At 36.5% G+C, this 21,763-nt stretch overlaps 2 protein-coding genes across 2 annotated transcripts in view; one reads left to right on the forward strand and one right to left on the reverse strand.

Annotated features, from left to right (window-relative positions):
• The window catches only part of LOC128989287 (RING finger protein 17-like), a 199,596-nt gene that overhangs the window by 96,680 nt on the left and 81,153 nt on the right, over positions 1-21,763 (forward strand). The gene's annotated exons all lie outside the window — the stretch shown is intronic.
• The window catches only part of LOC128990159 (uncharacterized), a 28,814-nt gene that overhangs the window by 6,239 nt on the left and 812 nt on the right, over positions 1-21,763 (reverse strand). Inside the window, exon 2 of the mRNA XM_054412433.1 lies at positions 7,825-8,019. Within this exon, the coding sequence (XP_054268408.1) occupies positions 7,825-8,019 (195 nt within the window). The remainder of the gene's footprint in view (positions 1-7,824; positions 8,020-21,763) is intronic.

Genomic DNA, 21,763 nt, shown 5'->3' on the forward strand with positions numbered 1-21,763 from the left:
TTTGTCTAGATTCAACACATGGAACTAACGCCTACAATTACGAAATGACCACATTGTTAGTTTTAGATGACATGCGCCAAGGATTCCCATGCGCCTTTTACTTTTCAAATAGAAATGATCATGTTGGTATTGAAATTTTTCTGCAATCCATTAAAAATAGAATAGGCTGCATCAACACTAAGACATTGATGACAGATATGGCACCAGTTTTCTATAATTCATGGAAATCGGTAATGGGTGATGTAGAAAAACGACTTTTTTGCACTTGGCACGTCCAAAGAGCTTGGCAAAAAAAAGTTAATCACATCAAAAATGAAGAAAAAAGAAAGAAAGTCAACAAAATGATGTTTACTCTTTTGTATGAGATTGATGAGAAGGCATTTGAAACTGTTTTACCTGTTTTTCTCGATGATCTTGGTGCCGATACTGACACTGCTGTCTTTGGAAAATATGTTGCAGACAATTATGTTGAAAATCGTATGTCATGGGCATATTGTTATCGTAAGAATGCGGGCATCAATACGAACATGCACTTAGAAAGGTTGCACGGGATTTTCAAACACTTTTACTTACGGGGTAAATTGGCAAAAAGGCTTGACATGACTGTACATGCGTTGATGAGGTTCATCAATCAAAAACTTTTTGACCGCATTGTTGTTCTCCACAAAGGGAAACTTACAAGCAAGTTGAGAAACATCAGGGACAGACATAAGAAATGTCTCGGCTTAAGTTCTGACTGTGTGCTGCAATCATCAAATGTTTCCTGGGCAGTATTTTCTTCTTTTAATATGTACACTGTTACAGAAAATGTCAAATCATGTAGTTGTTCTTTAAAATGTGTGTACTGCAAAGTATGCATTCATAAGTTCAGTTGCACATGTTCAGATGCATGTATACAATGGAACATGTGCAAACACATTCATCTAGTTTGTCAAACACTAAAGAATCGTTCAGAAAGTGATCCTGCTCTTGATCCACATGTAAATGATGATGAAAAGACTGCAATTGTGTCAGCAGTCAGCAAAAGTGAAGAAACAACCTTAGATTTAGAAAGTGCAAAACAAGAAGTCAGTTGTCAGTATTCACATCTCATTAACGAAATCAGTTCATTCGAGCAGCTTGAAATAGTTAAAAAAAATCTTAAATCGTTGCAACCACAGATTGATGCTGTTAGAGAAGGAGAACAATTTGCAAAAACGTTCTCAAGTGTTAAAAAAATAAATACCCGAAAAAACATCGACCCCCAAAGAAGGTTCATAACAAAAAAAAAGAGGCGTAAAGAAACTTTATTGAAACCAGGTAATGAGGAAGTAAACAAAATTGTGTTATCAGCTCTTATTGAAAACGCTTCCTATCCCACAACACACTCTAAATAATTCAACATCGAAGGGTCAAGCAAATGAACCTTTTACCTAGGCCCTCTCCCCATGGTCGTTGAGTAGGAATCGCCAAATAACTTTTCTTTCTTCTCTGGGTGTGTTCTGTCATGTATTGTTGTAAGGTGCGTGGTCTTCGAAATATTCATTTAGACTGTACTGTAGGAGTACGGTAAGGTTTATTGATTAGATATTGTTTCAGTGTTTTAATGAATAGAGTATTGTGTCTATTGATTTTAGTTTGTTTGGTAGTGTGTTAAATATTTTGGTTTCCATTATTTCTGCTTATTTCTTTGGATTTCTGCTGGTTTTAGTGAGTCTGTGTGGTTGTAGATTGTAGTTTTTCTGCAAATTTCTGAGTTAGTAGCCATGGCAGTTGTTTCTGGTTTGGAGGGGGGGGGGGGGGTCATTTTGTAGGATTTTTTTTATTTCCAGGATGTACAGAGATAGAGTTAGGATTTGGTTAGCTGTGAAAAAAGGTTTGCAGTGTTCCCTATATTGTAGTTGTTTAATTGTTCTCACAGCTCTCTTTTGAAGTATTAGCAGCTTTTATATATGGCAGTCTGCTGATGAGCCCCGGTCAGGTTGATTCAATGCTATAGAGTTTATGTTGACAGTTTTTGATGTGTAAATTTTGAGGTTTCTGGCGGTCTAAGAAGAGTCCTGATGCTGGTTGTTTATTTTCCCAGAGGGTGGTAATTGCTACGTGGAATTCATTTAATGCAGAGTTGATAGAATTGTTTTTTCTGAATCTGTGTTGATGAGGGGATATTAGTAGGTTGGTTAGGTGCTCCATGTGTATAGATTATTTTATCAAGGTATTTAGAACTGTTAAAAATGTTGGTTAAATTTAATTCAAGAGTTTATATTTAAAATAGAATCATTTAATGATAGGCCTAGGCCTACTAGGCACTCATTGAACAAATCAGTTGTCAAGTATTTTTTTATTTACTAATAGTGGTTCATACAGGGTGCGACAAAAAAATATTCATTTTATGCAGCGCTTGTTCAGCGGGTGAGCACTTTATCGTCTAAAAACGCCGTGCGATTTCGCTATCTATCGTTAATTGTTCGTTACTCTATCGAATTACGATATCATCACTATACTATCGATGCGATTGTATGTAGTTGTCGTTTGTCATAGAAGATCCTGTCAGAGGCTTATTGGGATACGGTCGAAATGAGAGCATTCTATTATAAAATTAAACTGTCATAACTTAACCTGACTAACCAAACTTGTTGATTAAAAAAATTTATAAGATAAAAATCAAATGAAGGTTTACTAATTTAAAATATAGTTCTCTTTATAAAATAAAATAATAAATGTCTCAAATTCTAGCAAAATTTGTACAGTTAAGAAGTATTTGAATTCTAAGTAAAATCTTTGACAAAAAGTTAGTCCACCGGTAGGATTCAAACCAGTTTCTTCTCGGTTATCAGCCCAATGCTCTATCCACTACACCACAAACACTGATGGCAGCATCACGTATTGTTGCGGTAATAGTGCTCATTACATTCATTCAACCATCAATCGATTGAATCGAACCCATTTGATTGGAAATAATACCGATACTTAGTATTTCGATGTTGAACCGATAGTTTTTGTACGAAAAAATGCTCACCTGTTCAGCGACAGGTAGTCTGAGAGCGAGGTTGTTGCACCACAGTATTAAGAACCTCTTTGACAAATGATAAAACTAATTTGTGACGCCACAGTCTTGCACACATTTGGCAAATACAAAATAAGACATTTTACTGAGTGGCAAGAAATATGGCAGTTGTGTAAAAGATAATTATTAGGCCTACCTCGTTGAAGCTAAAATGCAGAGGGCAGCTCAAAAGCAATTTCTGCATTAAATGTCTCATTTTACTGTAATTATTTTTAAATTTAACTTAGTTCATCAATATAATTAGAGGAACTGTAAAAATACCTTTGTTAATTTATATTTAAATTCGACAATTATTGAGATAAGAATGTGTAGTCGTCTAAATTTTAAACACATTGCAAAAGAAAGTAATCTTTTTTTAGTTACTTTATTTTTATCGTCAATGTTTACAAAAAAAATTGCTTTTGGGCTGTAATGCAGGGTTCTGCTGTACTAAAAACCTGTGCATCAGATCACGGTCCCCACCCCGAAAAATGTAAGTGTCTTTATTTCTTGTGAGGGTTAGCAGTTGTTTGTAAATATTTTAAATAATATAATTTATTTTTATATACTGAAGTGAGACATCCAATCGATTTATATGGTCGCTAATTTGAACACAGTTGAATGAGCCATTCATAAAGTTCTCTAGTGTCTAATAGTATATTTCATCACTAGGGCCTAAAGTGACTCTTTTTGACCCGAGCGAGGGTTGAAAAGACACTTTTATGGAACTATATTTTTTGACACAACTTATTTCAACATTATGCAAACAAACTATGTTACAAAACTAAAATAGTTTTAATTTAAAGATAGCTTTTCAAAACTACCCCTAACTGTTTTGCAATTTAACTTGTTTTGAGAAACAAGCAGCTGTTTAGGCCTAGTAATTAAGTGATTCAATAGTTTTTTTTTTTTTTTCTATTACGATTGTGTTAGTGTACACTATACTATCGCTAAGTCAAACTATTTGAACAATAAAGCTGGGTTTTCCTAGGCGCGGAAGCGGAGAGAGGAACATGGAGAGCGGACTCCTCTTGTCTTAGGAAACTTAATGTTACCGGTACTGTTTTCCTAGAAGCGGAGTGGAATGCCATGTTAATTGCTTTTCCGCTCTGCGCTCTCCTCTTCCCCGTATAGGAAAACCTTAACTACAATCGATTAAACAATCAATACTTAATCTCGACAGCATTCCTGCTCTACTACACTACTGTCCGATACTGTAGTCTGGTTCATGATGGCCCAGTTATGGTATGAAGTTGGTTAAACTCCTAATCATATTTCAAGCCAATCTTATAGACCTAAGTTACTAACATATGGTAAAGGATTAGGCCTACTAAATAAAATTTTGCAGCAAGTAACTTAGGTAAGTTATTGGATTATCTTTTGTGTAAATCTTTCGCAGAATTAATCGAACCTCAATGGGTGCAGACTGAACTCATTTAGGCATTTCTATAAAGTATTCTTTAAAGGAGGCATATAACTTATATAAAAGAATGAAAGTCAACCTTTCCTACTCAGTCTACATCGAGACTGTGTTTCTTTCAATTAAGTTAAACTTACAACTAACTTATCCAGTCTCTGTTGTAAAGAGAAAGTTAGGCCTACAGTTTTTAAAGTAATTAAGTTGCTCCTAATACAACTAACGTCTCACAGACACAACTACCTTAAAACCCTGTGTTGCATACCCTGTTTGTTAAAAAAATTACCTTGTATAAATTAAAAATTAAATTCATCACTAACTTAAGTTGTGTACTGTGTTCTTTGTGTCTACCACAGTTGTTCAAAAATGTTGCGGCCGACCCAACCCATTAAATCCATCCACAATCAAATTTCAAGCTAAAGCTTGCGTTTATATAGGACAGACTAAGTTAACTTGGTTAGTAATTACTGCGGAATGAGTAACAATACTTAATTACTAACTTAGTCTCTCGCATTGATTTATTAATAATAGGGCCTATATAATAAATATTAATAATTAATAAATATTTTAACTAGCCTATAACTTAGACAAATAATTATTTTTTTAATACCAAGTTAGCAACCCTTGGCCTAGCTAAATTGGTTTTCTAGAAATAACTTACTTAAGTTTACTTGAATACTTATACTTGAATATTTGTATTCTTAATCCTTGACTGACAATGTCAGATAGATTGTGTCATGTCTTTAAAAATTAATGATTTTTACAATGAAAATAAATGATTGATCAATCTTATGATTTGCCAAAAACGCAATTAGGTTAATAGATTCGATTAATTTATTTCACTGATACTTTTTCAGTGTAGGTAGCTACTTAACTTATTAGGTAGGCTAATTTTTTTGTATTTTGTACGGGAATAATCGAGTAACGAATAACTGACTGAACTGAAAGTTATTCATACGAGCTTCACCCCGTTTGACTTCAAAAGTATTAATTAAAGGTAAACAGGTAAGTTACAGTTTCTTAACTAGGCTATGCTAATATCGATTGAAACTATCGATTCGATTAGTAAACCTTCATGCGGTTTTTTCACAATCAGCAAGTTTGGTTTCTTAGTTAGGTTATGATAGTTTAATTTTATAATAGATAGGCCTATATTTAAAAATATTGATTGTTAATCAATATTTTCAATTCGATAGTTTCAATCGATATTAGCATAGCTCTGTTATGAAACTGTACCCAATAAAACTATTGATTGATTGGCTAAGTCAAGGCCCTACTAGAAAAAACCTTGGCTAAGTTAAGCTGAAATGAATAAAAACAGAAAACAGTAATACAAACAAATAATTACACCTGAATTTAATAAGGTACTAAACTGAAAGAACAAACAAATAACTACAACTAAGGTATTTTTAGCATTACTTTAATACTTTTCGATGAAATGGCGATCATAAAAAGTAGGTTTAATAGAAAGTCCCCCTTTAGAAAGGAATTACGACCTTAAAGGGCAATTTATGCAATAATGTATAGTTTTGAGCAAGGTTTCTCGTAATAACGAACATTTTAAGTAGGCCTAATGGTTTATGTGGTTGTGACGTAGTTTTCTCAAAAGTTCATGGTTATTGGTTACTTGGGATTTATACAATAACTTATAGAGATTCTTAAACTCATCATAAACAATAACAAGAACATAACCTCAATTTTTAACTACATGAGTTGCATGCAGTGCGGCCGAGCGGCAGACTATAGAACTAGACAGACAACAGGTCCAACTCCTATGGTGTCTAAATCAGAGGATCACACACTGCCTGCAAGGTCAAGTGCCCCCGACACCTACAACCCCCCCCCCTCCCACCACCTCACTCCGTGGTATCAGTGGATCTGGATCTGGATCATCTCGTCCGTCGTGTTGTGTTACGGAAGCGAAATATGAAAGGACAGTTTCGTAACTTTCCAAACGTTGATGACGTTGGTTGTGATGTAGGAAAGGATTGACTTCTTGAATAGCTTCGGAAGCTGTTTTTGTGTTTTTATTCAGGACTTGTTTCAATTTAATTCATTTCGGATATTTTAATTCTTACTGAGCCTTAAACGTAAAATAATATGCAGATCGAATTATTTTATATTACTACGACACCGACACGTACGCCGAATGCGTCGTTAGGGCAAAGTTGAGATGACAGCGTTTACTGACAAGATCAGGTGTTTCGTTAACCAAACAAAGCCGAATTATGAAGGACAGAAACCTATAGTAATTCAATTATTAACCATCTCAAAATCCGGCACCCCAAAATAATCTCATGGTGAGGGAAATTCCAATTAATAAATTTCTAGAGATAATTTAAATGTCAACCACAAACGGGACTTGGGACTGGTTTTCGATGATTAATAGTATTCAATTATAGTAAAGTTATTACGATCGCCTAGTATGTAATAGAATACGATATACAAATAATAAATGCTAGAGTAGCAGGTATGCAGTCACGAATGCTCAGTATTGGAGAGATTCTATCGAGAAGGCAAGACAAGAACTCTTACAACAATAATGGGCAATTGGTTCATAGTGTAACCTTTTAGCGGTTGGAAACTGAATGTCCTTGATCAACTGGTGTTTAAGTATTGCAATCTTAGGTCAAGAATCGAGGTCCTGGGTTTACTAAGGCATTTGTGTAACTCATGCAACCGTTGTACTTCATCTATCATGTGTGTGTTTATGTGTGTTGCGAACAACGTAATTCTGGGTCTTAATAACAATAATTAACTCAATTCACATTTAAAACGTCGCGTCGTAGAGAATTGGTTAGAATCATTGGAATCTAAAAGTGAACTCTAAAAAATAACTTGCAATATTACCGATAATTTAAATTGTATTTTAAATAATTGATTGAATAAAAAAAAACATGCAAATTCAGGGTCGCATATTTGCAGATCACCGATTGAATATTTTTGTAAATGTAATAATGGTGTAAGATTTTGTAAATGTTATAAACGTAAATGTAGTAAACGTTTAAACTAGAAAGTTAAAATGTGCAATCGGACAATCGGTTTATAATTTATTGCAGGATCGTGATGTCAATGCTGCTCTGTTCGCCGTGTTACAAGTACAATTAAATGTATACTATATTGTCTATTTTATGCATAATTATGACACAATATGTTAAGGAATGGACCAGTCGGAGTAGACTTTACATCGCTTTCCAAACAGGTTTTTAAACAAGCCGTGTGTTAACATAACCGTCTGCTGTCCGCTGCCCACCACCTTCGTGCTGTGCTATCTCGCTACCATGCTATAGCCACGACACGGCTACATCTTCCTACGCAATACGTTGAATTGTGTCTGTCCTGTGAAAATGTTTACTAGCAACACTTGACCTGAGATACAGACCTGGTATAGATTTGCCGAGCTCCAGGTACTCCTTGACAGAAGGACTGAGGAACCCTGGGGGTACGGAGGGTTGTTTGGGAGGACCGTTCCTCTCGTCCAGGGCCTGGTCACCGTCATTGGAGGCGGCGTCGACGTCAGGGTCAGGGGCTGATGGCGCTCTGGGTCTCTTGACTACACGACCCTCCTCCTCGCCACCTGCAAACATATGTAGTGAGAAAACAAAATCTGAAAATGAAAGGACAACTTCGTGTGACATATACCTTGTGTGATGTCCAATCATCAAAGTACGTATCCAAATAAGGAAGTAAATAGTAATACTTATACAGAATGTTTATTTCTTCGGTCACAGTAATCGTGGGTCTTTGCTGAACAGTGTTGAAGTAATTTAACCTTATTCACTATTATTCGTCAAATCTAAATTAATCACCGACTCTTCGTATGTAGTTGAGGTTGTTGGACTTTTGACAAGTAAATCATCTGATATAGGTTTAGCAGTGGTTTCGTTGATAAGTAGCCGTTCCTCTGATGTATACAATCTCGTTGATAAAACGTCGGTTTGAGACCCTCGACACGCCCACGATTGCGACAAGATCTCCGGTCAAACCTAGTGACGGCCCAGATGTTTGCAAACAAGGGTGACCTTAGCCGAGCCGAGGTGAAAGGTATCCAGGACCGCAACCTTGCCTCTCCCTTAGCAGTTTCCGCCATCCGCCTTACAAAGTACTTCTGCAGGAGTCCAACAAACTGTGATGGTCGCTGCTGACGAGCTTAGAACTTTGTTTAATTTAACAAGTTTGATTAAATGTGACCAAAGTAATATTTACTTCATATTGATGTAAAAAATGGACTTGTTATCAATTATCAATTATCAATCGTTCCTCTCCGTGTTAGTTTTGATATTTCGCTCACCCAAGAGTCTTGAAATTACTCGTCATGTTCTAGAATAGTAATTGGCTCTACAAATGCAAAACTGATTCATCACTAGTACATGTCTGCTAACACTTCATCGCAATATTCTGTATATGTATGCTAGGTTTTTTCAGATCCATGTAATATACGTGTATTATTACTGCACCGTATACCTTTGTTTGCATTTACACTATGTGCGATTGCTATTTAGACCTGTCTGATATTGCACTATCTCGTTTAGCATTCAATTTGTTTGAACGAGTTAGCTATCACCGCAGCCCAGCACTCAACAAGTGCTGGAGTTTTTCGAATAAATTCGTGTTAAAACGGCAGAAAGCACTTTGAAGACTACACACTTGAAAGAAGAATTTGGCTGTTGAAGAATCTCTGTGTAATAGGACTATAGAATATTTCGCTATATCTGAAGGTAAAGTCACAGAAGAATCACTTCTAACCGTCTACATGTTGTAGGGCAGCTAAAGTGCAATACAGTATATCTGAAGGTTTTAGGGTCGTGGTCGTGACATAGCGAGCAGTTCACTCTGTACTTTAACCATCGCCGCCTACTGGTTACTGGTTACTGGTTAGCCATATCGGATCACAGCTGATTATCCTGACATTATCTATGCGTTATGTTGCGCAACGGCATCAGAACAGATAACTTCAGCTAGGAAATTATGTTATACGTTGTTTACCTGGCCGTGTTTCCTGTGAAAGAGTTTGTGTTTAAGCATGTATATAGATGAATTTTGCCGTTAAACAAGTTCAAGGAGTAGAAGCTTTGATTAGTTTTTCACTGTGAAACCCACAGCTGTTTTCAATACATGTGTATCTGGGCTGAAGACATGCCTTTGATCTATCTATGGCGAAAAAGAATCGTCTGGAGTCTAGAAACTGTATATTGTCTATCTCAAAAAATCCTCCCAAGATTTTGCCGAAAAAATAGTACCGATTTACAAAAGTATTAATTTATCGTGATCAACATGTTTTTGTGGTTTTTACCGTGTCACGTTGTATGTTTAATTACAATTTACTCTTCTATATTTCAAAACAAAAGTAATACGTGACACTTTTAAATGATGGTAAACGCTGTTCGTATATCTTGCAAAACAGTTTATTATATAAAGGTAAATATTATACTTATTGTTTTGTGATTTAGTTTTCTTATATAATGGCGCATTATTTATAACGAATGTTGTTCATCACACGTGACAGAGTACCCACGCTCATTTTCCAACCTTGGCTTAAAAAAGAGACTGTTTTGACTGCTTATGAGTCACTTTAGGGCCTAGTGACAAAATGTTCAATTTATGTAAACGTTATTAGACGCTAATTGTTACCGAAAAAGAATTGTCTGAGTTTATAGTTACAACTGCTAACAGTTTTCTATTTAAGTTACATATATTCATTCGTTCATTGCCGTGTTGTTATTGAATTCTCTCGTGTCGCACGTAGCGTAGAAAGCTACATTTAAATGCTTTGTTACAAACAATGACTTCTACAAAGATAACTTTCTCTATACAGCTTAGCCTTTGATCACAAAGAACTCAAACCCACATTTGGTGACAATAAGTCTTTGTCGTCTATTCAAAGGTGGTGTTTAAGTCTAAGTGCATCTCAAAGTGAACAATCGTTCGTTCTCTGACATTTAAACAATATCTAATCAAATTCTCTCATGCGCTGTACCAGTTGAATTTTGATTTTACAATTAATTGAGCTTTGAATAATGTCGCCATTATATTTTATTTCAATTGCCAATACAGGGTAATAACCTGTGATAAGCTTCTACTTCTCTTATTTACTAAATTAAGTCAATGTACTGTATGTTAATCATTTTCAGTTGTACCGTCAAGAACGCCGGTAAAAATAGGAAACAAATTAAAGTATCATAATACTTTTGCCTCTAAGTTTTCCACACATTGTGGATATCCTACGTATACTTGTACTAACGAAGGACATCCGGTCAGTTTAGTTAAATGATGACACCGGATTATAATAATGGGTAGGTTTAGGCCAGTTTAGGCGGGCTTTAGATGGAGATAACCAAAGTGGCTGTGGACAAGTTATTGTTATGACCTCGACAAGGACTTAATAGCGACGTATTTGACTAAATGTTGTTGAGAAACGTTTTATTTCTTATATTAGTTACAACAAAATGAGTTTTAATTGGCTCTCAGCACAAAATCAATTGCGATGGGTTCATGAATTTAATTCAATTGTTGGTTATTGTTAAAGTTATTTAGCCATTTTTCATTTAATTAATTGATTCTATTTCAATTTGCTGAACCGAATGGTTTGGTAAAGAAAGACTGATTACTTTGGGCGATTTTACAAGCTAGATACGGTACTAACTAGCTCGTGGAATAGCAGGTTAAGTCGGCGTGTAATACATGCAACTTATATTAACCATGCCTCCGACCTCATCAATACAGACTAATACTACAAGTTGCTTGTGCATCAGCAATTGCGAGTACGCTTGAATAGTTTACGATCCAGTTCAGTTAACATGGAACTTCACTGGCAGATTCGACTCAAATATCGAGCAAGTATGGCGAGTATACTGTGCCAGTTTACGAGCTGCGTGTATAAACGGTCAGTGGCTTGTAAACCGCGTGTAATCGAACCTTTACACACGTTACATACTCGCACAACACTGTGTGATATCTATCTTTACTCTATATAGAGAGAACACAGTAAAAGTGGGGTTCAAAGTGATGACCGTGTTTGTGTGGATGTGTAGAGAGCTACGGATTACAACCGTGGTCCGAAATTGATGAAATTTGGTATGCACACTAATCCATGCTTCTGGGCATTTTTTCATCTATTCAAAACTAATATTTTAACGGGGATTTTCCAAAAACATTAACAAAATAAGAAGAATATGTTTTTTTGCTAAAAATGGCTATTACGATTTTGATCAAAATGCTGTAGGAATAACTGTTCTAACATTATTCAGATCTGTGACTTCCCTAAAAAAACGTCGTTTACGTACAATTATGTTTATGTTAATTGCAGAAACTGCGTTAATCGCCATGATTAAATGTAAACAATCCTTTAATTAGAAATCAGCTTCGCTAAAAGTTAAATCATGTAACGAATACTCGCTTACTGTACTGGTTTACTGTACTTAGTGGGGCTTAACCAGGTGACTTGATCCTGCGCATCCCAGGTCACGTGACAGTCAAAACCTGACCGTGCGCAAACGATCGACAATATAATAATATAACGGTAAGTTGTGATAAGATATTGATGATATGAAGTTAGTTCCACTGTCCCCGTGTGGTAGGCTACAGCAAGCCACCGGAGATGTCTGACATGTACGTCATCTCTATGGTAATGCACGCCAAAGTTTCATCCAAGGTCGATCCCTGCATAACTTATCTCGGATCTTCTTCACTGTTCCCGCCATCGAAGGTCAACTACTCAGTTTCCCGTCGTAACCCGACTTGGTGAATACTGTCGTGCGCAGTTGCAGATCTTGCACCTAGTTCGAGTTGGACAATCTTCAGTTGTCGACTTGTTAAAAAAAAATCGCAGCATATGACGTATTTTATCTCAAACAATAAGTATATATTGTGTAACTGGTGCAAATCACAAAAGGTGGGGTTAGATTGTAAAACTAACCATAGATTTGTAAAACAATTTATGCTAATGAAACCCACCACTAGTCCTACGCTCTCTGATCCGACGACATTGTTGTCGGACGTCGGATCCGATTTTTCTCCAGTCTGCGTGCACCAGGCCTAGATTAGTCACTGTCTACTGTGTACTTTTTTTATTTAGTAGCTTCGTGTGTGATATGAGTATTGACGAACGTTTGATCGAAGCAGATTGGGAGTATCCCTTTCTTTATACAGTAGGTTATAATATCAGCCTGAACATATTCTGATGCTTTCAATGATGCAAGTTCTACGGATTCGAGTGGTGACTGGTTCTTAAATTGCGGACAAAAAAAGGAACTTAAACGAAACGAACAACTGAATGTGTAGATTTAGCAATCAGGGACATTGCATTTCACAGGTTCTCAGAGTTAAGGAACATTAAAATGGCTTGTACATGGTTATAAGCTTGGAATGGTTTGAATGACAAATTGGTCTATAATTTTTGTTGAGGGTTCTTGTCAACTGAAAGAGTAAGTTAGACTGACTGTAGTAATCTGCTATTCGTGTTCGTAACATCGTAGATAAATCGCTTGTAGTTTTTGTTTATAAATCTGTAAAGATTCACTTTGTTTCCTCTAAGAAAGACTTCAACGAACGATATGACCGAATGCTGTAGTTTATACTAACAAGGGGCGATTCATTTCAACAGTTAGTGGAGCTTTAGGGCATTGCGGGCCTGTAATTTTAGTTTTGAATTACACCTGACAGAGAAGTTTTTAACACACAGTTGCATGGTATAAAGTGACCAATAGTGCATTTATATAAACTAGTGTTCTGTCCATCAAATGAAATCATGGTCATGACTGACTTGTAATTCATCTATAGTTAGATCGGAGTTTACCACTCTGAACAAGGGTCTCTTAATGAGTTTAATTCAGCAATATAAATCATAAAATACATTATAAAGGGATTGTAGTGTCACGTACGGTCGAGGCAGATCTTGCGAGAACCACCTAAACCTAATAATTGATAGTACAGCTGGCTGAGAAAGTAGAATCGTGATTGTGAATCGTCGTGAGCAGCAACAGCAAGCCACACCTCATACGAGATAATACAATGCCCAAGATTAGCAGATATCGCACAATGGTTTGCCGGCAAAACAGAGGATTTACTATCAACTTTACAGCCCGATACTCGATACTGTGCAAGTAGGTGAGACCGTAAGTATATTTCGCAATGTGTTGTAGATGGGAACGGGAGCAGCAGATCACCACTTCACCGCAGGATTGGACACGACCTTTCTCTCGCCAGCCTTGAACTCCAGAACCTCGTACTTTCCCACAATCTCATCTACGAAAAGCAGATAATTTTATAATCATTATTTACACGGCCTTGCCAAATTACCGTGTTTTAGAGAAAGGACAAACCATGCTTCGAAAACGTGGCGAATATTCGTGGGATAATAAATGAGGTGGTTTCCGTATATGGTCATTTAGGAAATGATTATTGGTCGTTTACTATGGTGGATGAAACATTTGGCCATGTGAAGAAATAAATATCTCATCATAATGGTCAAGTTTTTAAAAATGAATATTGACTATATGAATTTAACCACCGGTTGAGTGCTTTGGTGTAAGAGACTGACTTGTCGAATACGTTAACTTTGACCAAATCGAACTGAAAGCACGATTTATTTTTAGCTACAGCGGCCTTTATGTCTCGTCAATTATCGTAACTAAAGCTAAGACAGAAAATAGAATTTTAGACTGTGGCCTATTATGTGAGTGGATAAATCAACCAAGTTATTTTTGGTCAGTTAGAAAGCTAGGTTTTTTTCTGTCCAAACATTGTATGTTGTAAACAAAAATGACATGACGACTCTCTGCGACATTTCACTTGAGAGGAAGCTTGCAAGTAGTTGAGAAAGAATTAATTTAAGTACTGTAGTTCAGTCGTCGGTCCTGCCAGCTGCCAAGTCGTTTGTTATATCAGTAAACGATGATATCGCAACTATACGAAGGGAGAGGCAGAAGATTGACGGACAATTCGGAGGCTCTGACACGGTGATGTGTGACTTGCATCATCAGCTGATCGGTGCTCCCGCCAATATCTACACGGTCCGACAGACATTGGGGTCGTTCATACGCACGATTAAATACACCATACACAACACTGGGCATCCGATTTGTGTTGCGGGGATGGTTTTTAATTTTTTAACCATTGCAGACAGTGCAAAAAATCTTTGCAAATAAATTATAACTTAAATCTTTGACTATTAATAAAAATATTCAGTATACAATAGTCAATGCTTAAATTATACTTCTTGAAGCAATGATTTTTTCTCATAACGCTGGGGACGTTTCACTAGGAGTTAGAACTCCTAATAAAACATTTGAATACATTTTGACATACATTTGAACATACATGTGAACACACATACATGAACATACATTTGAACACACATATATACGAACATACACATAAATAAATACGATACATTTGAATAAATTTGAACATTTTATTTTAAATACTAATCGATAGGTTGAGTAGTAGGATAAAATTATAAAAGCAAGCCTAGTTTGCGTAGCAGCCGAGTTTAATTTAATTTGCATTTCACTATTGATCCACAACTTATTTCTCGTAATCTATAAAATTGTCCTTGTAACTGATTTCCATCCGAGCTGTTGGAAGGAATCGGCACTGGTGTATGAATACTAATGAAGTCGTGATCCCAGATCAAATGGAGCTAGGTTTATGAGATTATTTCTATGGACAGTCTCGAAACACTTTTTGTGGCCGTATCGCAACATCAGCTGCAAGAAACAGGGTCGTTTGTGTGTTCCTGCAACTCTGTTGAAATCCCCGCTTTATATTCAGTTTGATTATATTCCCTCGTTATTATCTCGCAAAAACACATATAACTAATTTGTGTGCTCTTGCCGTAGTTGCGTTAGGGGTTTGCCTCATTTTGTAATCTCGGTCTTTGTGGGGTTTTCTTGATTCCCGACTTTAAGAACTCTACTCCTTTAATCTATGGTAATACTTAAAGACAATGCCTAGCTGTCTAATATTTTGTACCGTATACAGCCTATAAATCGGGTTTAATGTCGATGTACTTTCCATCGAATAAAAGGGGGGATTGCGTCACACCGCATTGGTTTAAATTTGAACTTAGATTTGTCTATAGAAGTGGTTAGTGTATCCTGCAGAGAAGACGTCTCCTACAACCTCGTAGTTTTGGTCTGTCGCACAAATCGAATGCCCGTTGATTAACCGTGTTACAGCGTGGTTCCTTGTCACGGCTCAGAGGAATTGAAGTAAGTAATCCCTGAGAAATGCAGGTTTAACCGCAAATCTTGTTCACAGTTCAAGGCAAGCCTGAATTGCTTCTAGTTTAAATATGTTTGCATATTTGCAGGTGTACGGTGTGTAGTGTCCCTGGATGCTGGTATATTCGCATGATTATACACAGTCTCTTGTATCGTGTATGTTGAGAGCCTAGTTCCCGTGGTGGACGTGATAATAATGCTAACAGCCTCATTAGACAGCGATTGTGCCTTCCTGTGGCTATGTGCCATATTTCATTATATCCCGCCGCAATTAATAGACAAAACTGTGTTTAAAATCGTTTGAACATGGAGGTTTTTTTTGATCGCCTGGATTATTGAGTTTTTCAACATTTGTGAAGTACTGTAGTGCATTTAACCTTCAATAATGACATAACATGTCTTTAAAACTTTTAAGAATTTTATAATCGTGTAACAAAGGGTCAAACGTGTTTTCAATTTGTTTTATACCAAGTTCACTGTACTTGCGTAAAACGTACCCTATTTATGCAAGACACCAAAGATCTGTTGGTAGAAAGAATTGTATTAATTGTTACCGCTGTATAAGGTCTACATTCAACTGTTAAACATGGGTTTTTGTTTTGTATATGAAATATTACATCGTTATTTCTTTCATTAAGCTTAACACTATTCGTGCTGTCGACATGTTTGAACATAAAAGTTGCATTTATTTCAATGTTAAGCAATTGCGGGAATTCCCGTCATCAGCACCCAACGTGTTAAACAATTGTCTCACCAAAGAATCTTAAGCAGTTGTAAAGTCGGATATGCGAAATTGTATACTATAGAGTATTGTATTTAACAATTGATCATTACTTTTGGTACACAGTAATACGTATCCTTAAGTTGAAAGCAGTTGGATTGTCGTCTAGTTTATAGTAGTTTAGTTGGCCTACTTGTATAGTTTCAGCAGTGCGAACACATACAACTTATTGAATGATTCAGTACATAAATAACTATATTATTACTTGGCACAGTCTGATTAATGCAGTACGTGTGATATGATGGATGACATCACCGTGAGGCAACTGGACATTCCGACACTCGGCTCACCGGCTCACGGCACAACTTGTCACACGTTCTAACTGCTAAATCTAAACTGCACTTTGATTATATTTTCTTCTAAAGAGTATTAGTTTATTTTGTCAAAGTTCGTCCATTGCGTCAAGTTTTAATGGTCCTCACCAATCAAGCTTAGTTTTAATTTTGTATTGACATTTCGGGAAGATGACGAACTTAAATACATTTTACATCAAAAGTCTTGATTTACACATAAACCAATTAACCAAATCATACTGGTTTGGAATAAATCACGGGGAATTGTCAAATTTCTAATCCAGTTGTGTTTATTAAGTATTACGTTTTGTATCATGATTGTGTCAATAGATTCAGAATCTTTAATTATAAATTATAGATTATTTGTCATCAGCAATATCACTTACCAGAACTTAATAAACCCATATGCATTCAGCATTTTTAATCCTACGTTAGGCCGATATCCATAAAATGCTGCCACTGTAACTTACCCAGTAACTACTGTATTTATTAGTCATTGACAAAGGTTTTCATGGAAAACAGATCTATTATCTGTCCTTATGACGCGGGCTAATAAAGACGTTATTTATTCATTTACTCGTTTATTTCCCCTTTGCCTATTTGCCATATTCATTCATGTGATTACCTAACCATTGAAACTCCTACCAACACAAAGAATTTTAAAAATTAGTTGAACATATTTCTAAATTTTAAGCCAACTTCCATTGAGAGCTAGTTCAGGCCTGATTGTTGGACACTGTGCCCGGGCCTCGGAGGTGACAATTGCGCGATGATATACGTCATATTGTTGCGTCGTCGTATTGAGGACATGGACATGGACGTGACGAAGAGTGCATACTGAACTGTTGACGACGCGCCAAACCGTGGAGTGGATGTACCAACAGTCAGCGTCCTTGAGCATACGTGTGGCTATATCGCTTACTGAACGATGTTTATGTATACCGGGTGTACAGAAAAGTACACCTGTAAAAGAACTCCCTATTTTCGAGAACAATTTTGATGGCGAAACATACAAAATCTTACATTTATGAAAACAATGTGAAAGAGGATATCTTTAAGTTTTGTTTTTGTTCTAGTTAACTTCGACGTATGTACCATTAGTTGTTCTACACAGGTCAAGACGATTTCCCACTTCTCGCGAGGCATTCGCCAACATTGCAGGTGCGACTGACGCAACTGCTCCGATGATCCTTTGTCGTAAATGGTTAATGTCATGGATATTTTCAGCATATACCACATGTCCCCTAAAGAAAAAAGTCCAGTTGAGTTAAATCTGGGCTTCGAAGTGGCCAGGAAATTGGGCCATCTCTGCCTATCCATCGTTCTTCAAAACAAGCGTCGCATTACGTACACACCATTTGTAATGATTCGGGACGTCATCTTGTTGAAATAAATAAATAAATAAATAAAAGCGAAACAAAACTTGAAGATATTATCTTTCACAACAACGTAAGACTTTGTATGTTTCACCATTAAAATTGTTCTCGAACGAAAAAAGGAGTTCTTCAAACACTCGGTACAGCTATCGAAATTTGTTGTGCAATGAAATCTAATTGTTGTTGGAAATTTACTTGGATGCTGTACGAGATATTATAGTAAAAAACTATTGAACTTGTGAGATAAAGTTGAACAGGTGACTATAAAGCGAAGAGCTAACTAGTTCAACGAATTGCCATTGCCATACAAAAAGGAAAATGTCGCAATTATTGTAAAAATTTGTATATTAAAACATACACTAGTGAGATTGTTGTTTATGTTTATGTTGTGGGTAAATATTTCCGTGGTACAAATGTTTTTTCAGATAGAGACACTTTTATAGCTCGAGATTTAGGTAACTAATGTGCGGAGTGATTCTTTTTTGGAAGCCACTGGTTGTATGTGTAAGTTTGGTCGAGTATTGATTGCTTAAAAACAGTCATCTCAGTTTGTGCTTACTATCCCTTCAAATTTGTTCTGTTTGGTATAATATGCCGTAAGTCAAAGTAAATTAAACTTATGAAAATAATGTAGAAAAACTTAAGCTTTACTATGGACTTGAAATGCAATATACCATACCGTATATGTACTTTCAAATGTTACGGATTCTTTAGGATTTCTAACTAAAGCTCGGCCGCTTAGAAAACGACCTGCGCGCTAATGCTAAACCAATGCTGGAGGAGGTCGTTTTCTAAGCGGCCGAACTACATATTTAGCAAATGATGCGGATTGGTTTTACTATGTGACAAAATATAGTGTTACATACTGTATTTCTTAAATATGGCGTGTTTTGAATTGTTACTACGCTGTTTTACTAGATATTTTTATAGTTGCATTAGTTTCACAATGATCAATACAGCCTATATAATGTATCGATGAAATGATGATATTTTACTGGCCAGTAGGCCTAATACACTTACTGTTTTTGTAACGTACACGTGACTTATGCAACAACCCTTCTCTTGACTTGAACGTTTACGACCCGGAGAAAGCTGAATGACCTTTGCTGATACGTTTACTGGACGGGGTTACTCTCGTTGTCTATATCGGGTGTATAGTTATACATAGTATCAGTATACACTATACACCACAGTAGTGACGGAAGGGAAAGCTACAGATTGACCTTTGGGCGTCGTCCGCCAACTTCTGATAACCTTTCCCGGTACATTTCCTTGTTGGAGTAACATTAATTAATTGCCATTGCCGTTTGTCACGCCGATATACAGATGGTCTTAATTAAAGCTCTGCGATATTTGTACGAAAATATTTAATCGCAAAAACTAATCTCTTAACTGTCGTAAGAGAGGAGTTGTTTTGTGGCGAAGCGCGGGATGCTCGAGGTTCTGGTTTCAAATTCTGTCAATCATGAATTTATTTTAACAATGAGAAAATGCCGCGATCCTCTATCTAGTGCCTATCCTGAATTTAATTGGTTCCGGCCATCGATCTATTTTATTATTATTACTGTGTGTTGACGTAAACTATTGATTTCTATAGAATACGCGGGCAATGTATTGTAAACAACATCCTTGTCGCGTCAACCATCGCAGGAACAAAAACTTAAGCTCAAGAGTCCTCTTCACCCCTGCGAAAACACTAAAATATGCCTCGGAAGTCCCTTGCTCCTGAATTTGTATAGGCTACATAATGTTAAAACTTTACCCTACAGATTAATGTTGGTTCTAGGGCCCTCATACCGGATATAATCAAAGTGAATTAATTGTATAAGGAAAAAAATCTTAAAAGTTTATTCGACTACATCGTTACCAAGTTTCGAGACAATCTGTTTGGCGTCCGAACCGGGGGACAAAATTAACATGTTTTTGTCGGAGGCTACTGCGCTACTAGCCTTTTACCTCCTTTTACAAAACTTGGCTCAGGCGGCAGACGAGCCAACGACGTGTCGTTTTAGTAAGTCATGTGTTTACGATGTTTTCAGAATGACGCTACCCGCCCCGTCATTACCACCTTCCCCAAACCAAACCCGCAACTCTGCTGTGGTACTAACTATGAGTAGTTTTAGTTTATTTAACAACGTTGTATTTGAATAATAAAAACTGACATATAGATGGGACATGGGACGTTAACTTCAGTATCCAAAAGCAATGGCAGAACCAAGTTCTCATGTCCTAGATTTGCATAACTTATCAAACACAAACAAGTTTGCCTGCAGCTAACTGTGTGTGTGTGTTGGAAATACAATCGCACGCATAACCTCGCCACATTGTATGTTCGACAATCCAGGTTATGCTAATGTAACCTTAGCTGCGATCGCGAGATCTGGCATTTGCCGGTACAGCGGTACGGCGCGTAAATCATTGTCAGCGTTCGGTTCATCGTGTGATTGTGTCTGCAGGGTAGTGCGTAGTGGAAATGTTAGCGGTCTACGCATGTCCATAGCGCCTTCTCTAGGGTTGTGATGCAACTGCCCCGAGGAACCGACCCCGCCCGTAGTGCCGCGGGGTGTGCGGTGGTCGTTAGTCTGTATTGGGCTGATTGTGACGTCACGTATATTCGTGGATCGCGTCAAATGTTTCGTGGTTCTGGCCAATAATTGGGTTTGAATTTTCCCCGTTTAATATGAACACTCAACGTAGAATATCAATTTGAACTCTCATACATTCTTTTACTAATTTGTATAATTAAAAAAAAAAAATGTTACCGATTAGATGTTTTAGTTATCCAACTCTTTTCCATTGTCGTGATAGTTAAATTTTTACATATTTAAAATAATACAATGAATTAAAATTTTTACTGTGACTCGAAACGTTACATTTTCTCCAAAATCCAGAAATGGTTTTGGAAAGTTCTCTTGCCTACAGACGTGATCATTTCAGTTTAAAAACAGTTTGCAGCTTAGTAAATAATAATTAATAACAAATTTTGTAGGTTATTTGTTTAAAATTATCCCATTGAATTTCTGTCAAGTTTAATCAATATTCAAGAAGTTCTATTCTTTTTAAGCACTAATATGTGACAAATTTTGGCTATTAATAGTAACCAACCTGACCTACAATTAGCTACGTCGATTTAAATGTCTGCTTGTTCCAATGTCTTATCAGTGAGCTGGTCTAGTGGTTAGAGCGCAGGGGTTCAAAAACCGCCAATCACCAATGGATTTTTATCTTAAACCACAACCCCTAGGTCTAGCCTAAAGTAATGTGAAAAACAATCCCAGTCTCCTGCCTAGCATCTTAGAGGGGGGGAGGGGTGTCTATCAAATGCCATTCAAACTGTCTTTCCAATCTTTCCCTTTCATTAGAGGGGTTTATTACTACTAATCACTATAAAGGTAAAGGTGTTGATCGCCTTGTCATTTCAACCCATAACTGTATCATTTATGTCCATTGCCATAAAATACAGTTATTGCTTCAACCTTGTGTCATTGTTTATTACTTGGTCCAAATGATATGGTATAAATGGAAGTAAAACATAAGCAAGAGCAAATGAAAATTAAATTCACAAAGTAAATTCTTGCATTCTTGTCTTTTCATTTAATTTGAATTAAAAATATTCTTTAAGTCTAAAGCAACCCACAAAATTTATGAA

This window comes from Macrosteles quadrilineatus, unplaced genomic scaffold (assembly GCF_028750875.1).
Source record: "Macrosteles quadrilineatus isolate MER2022 unplaced genomic scaffold, UCM_ALF_1.0 Scaffold_3__2_contigs__length_128488019, whole genome shotgun sequence".
Classification (NCBI taxonomy): Eukaryota; Metazoa; Arthropoda; class Insecta; order Hemiptera; family Cicadellidae; genus Macrosteles; species Macrosteles quadrilineatus.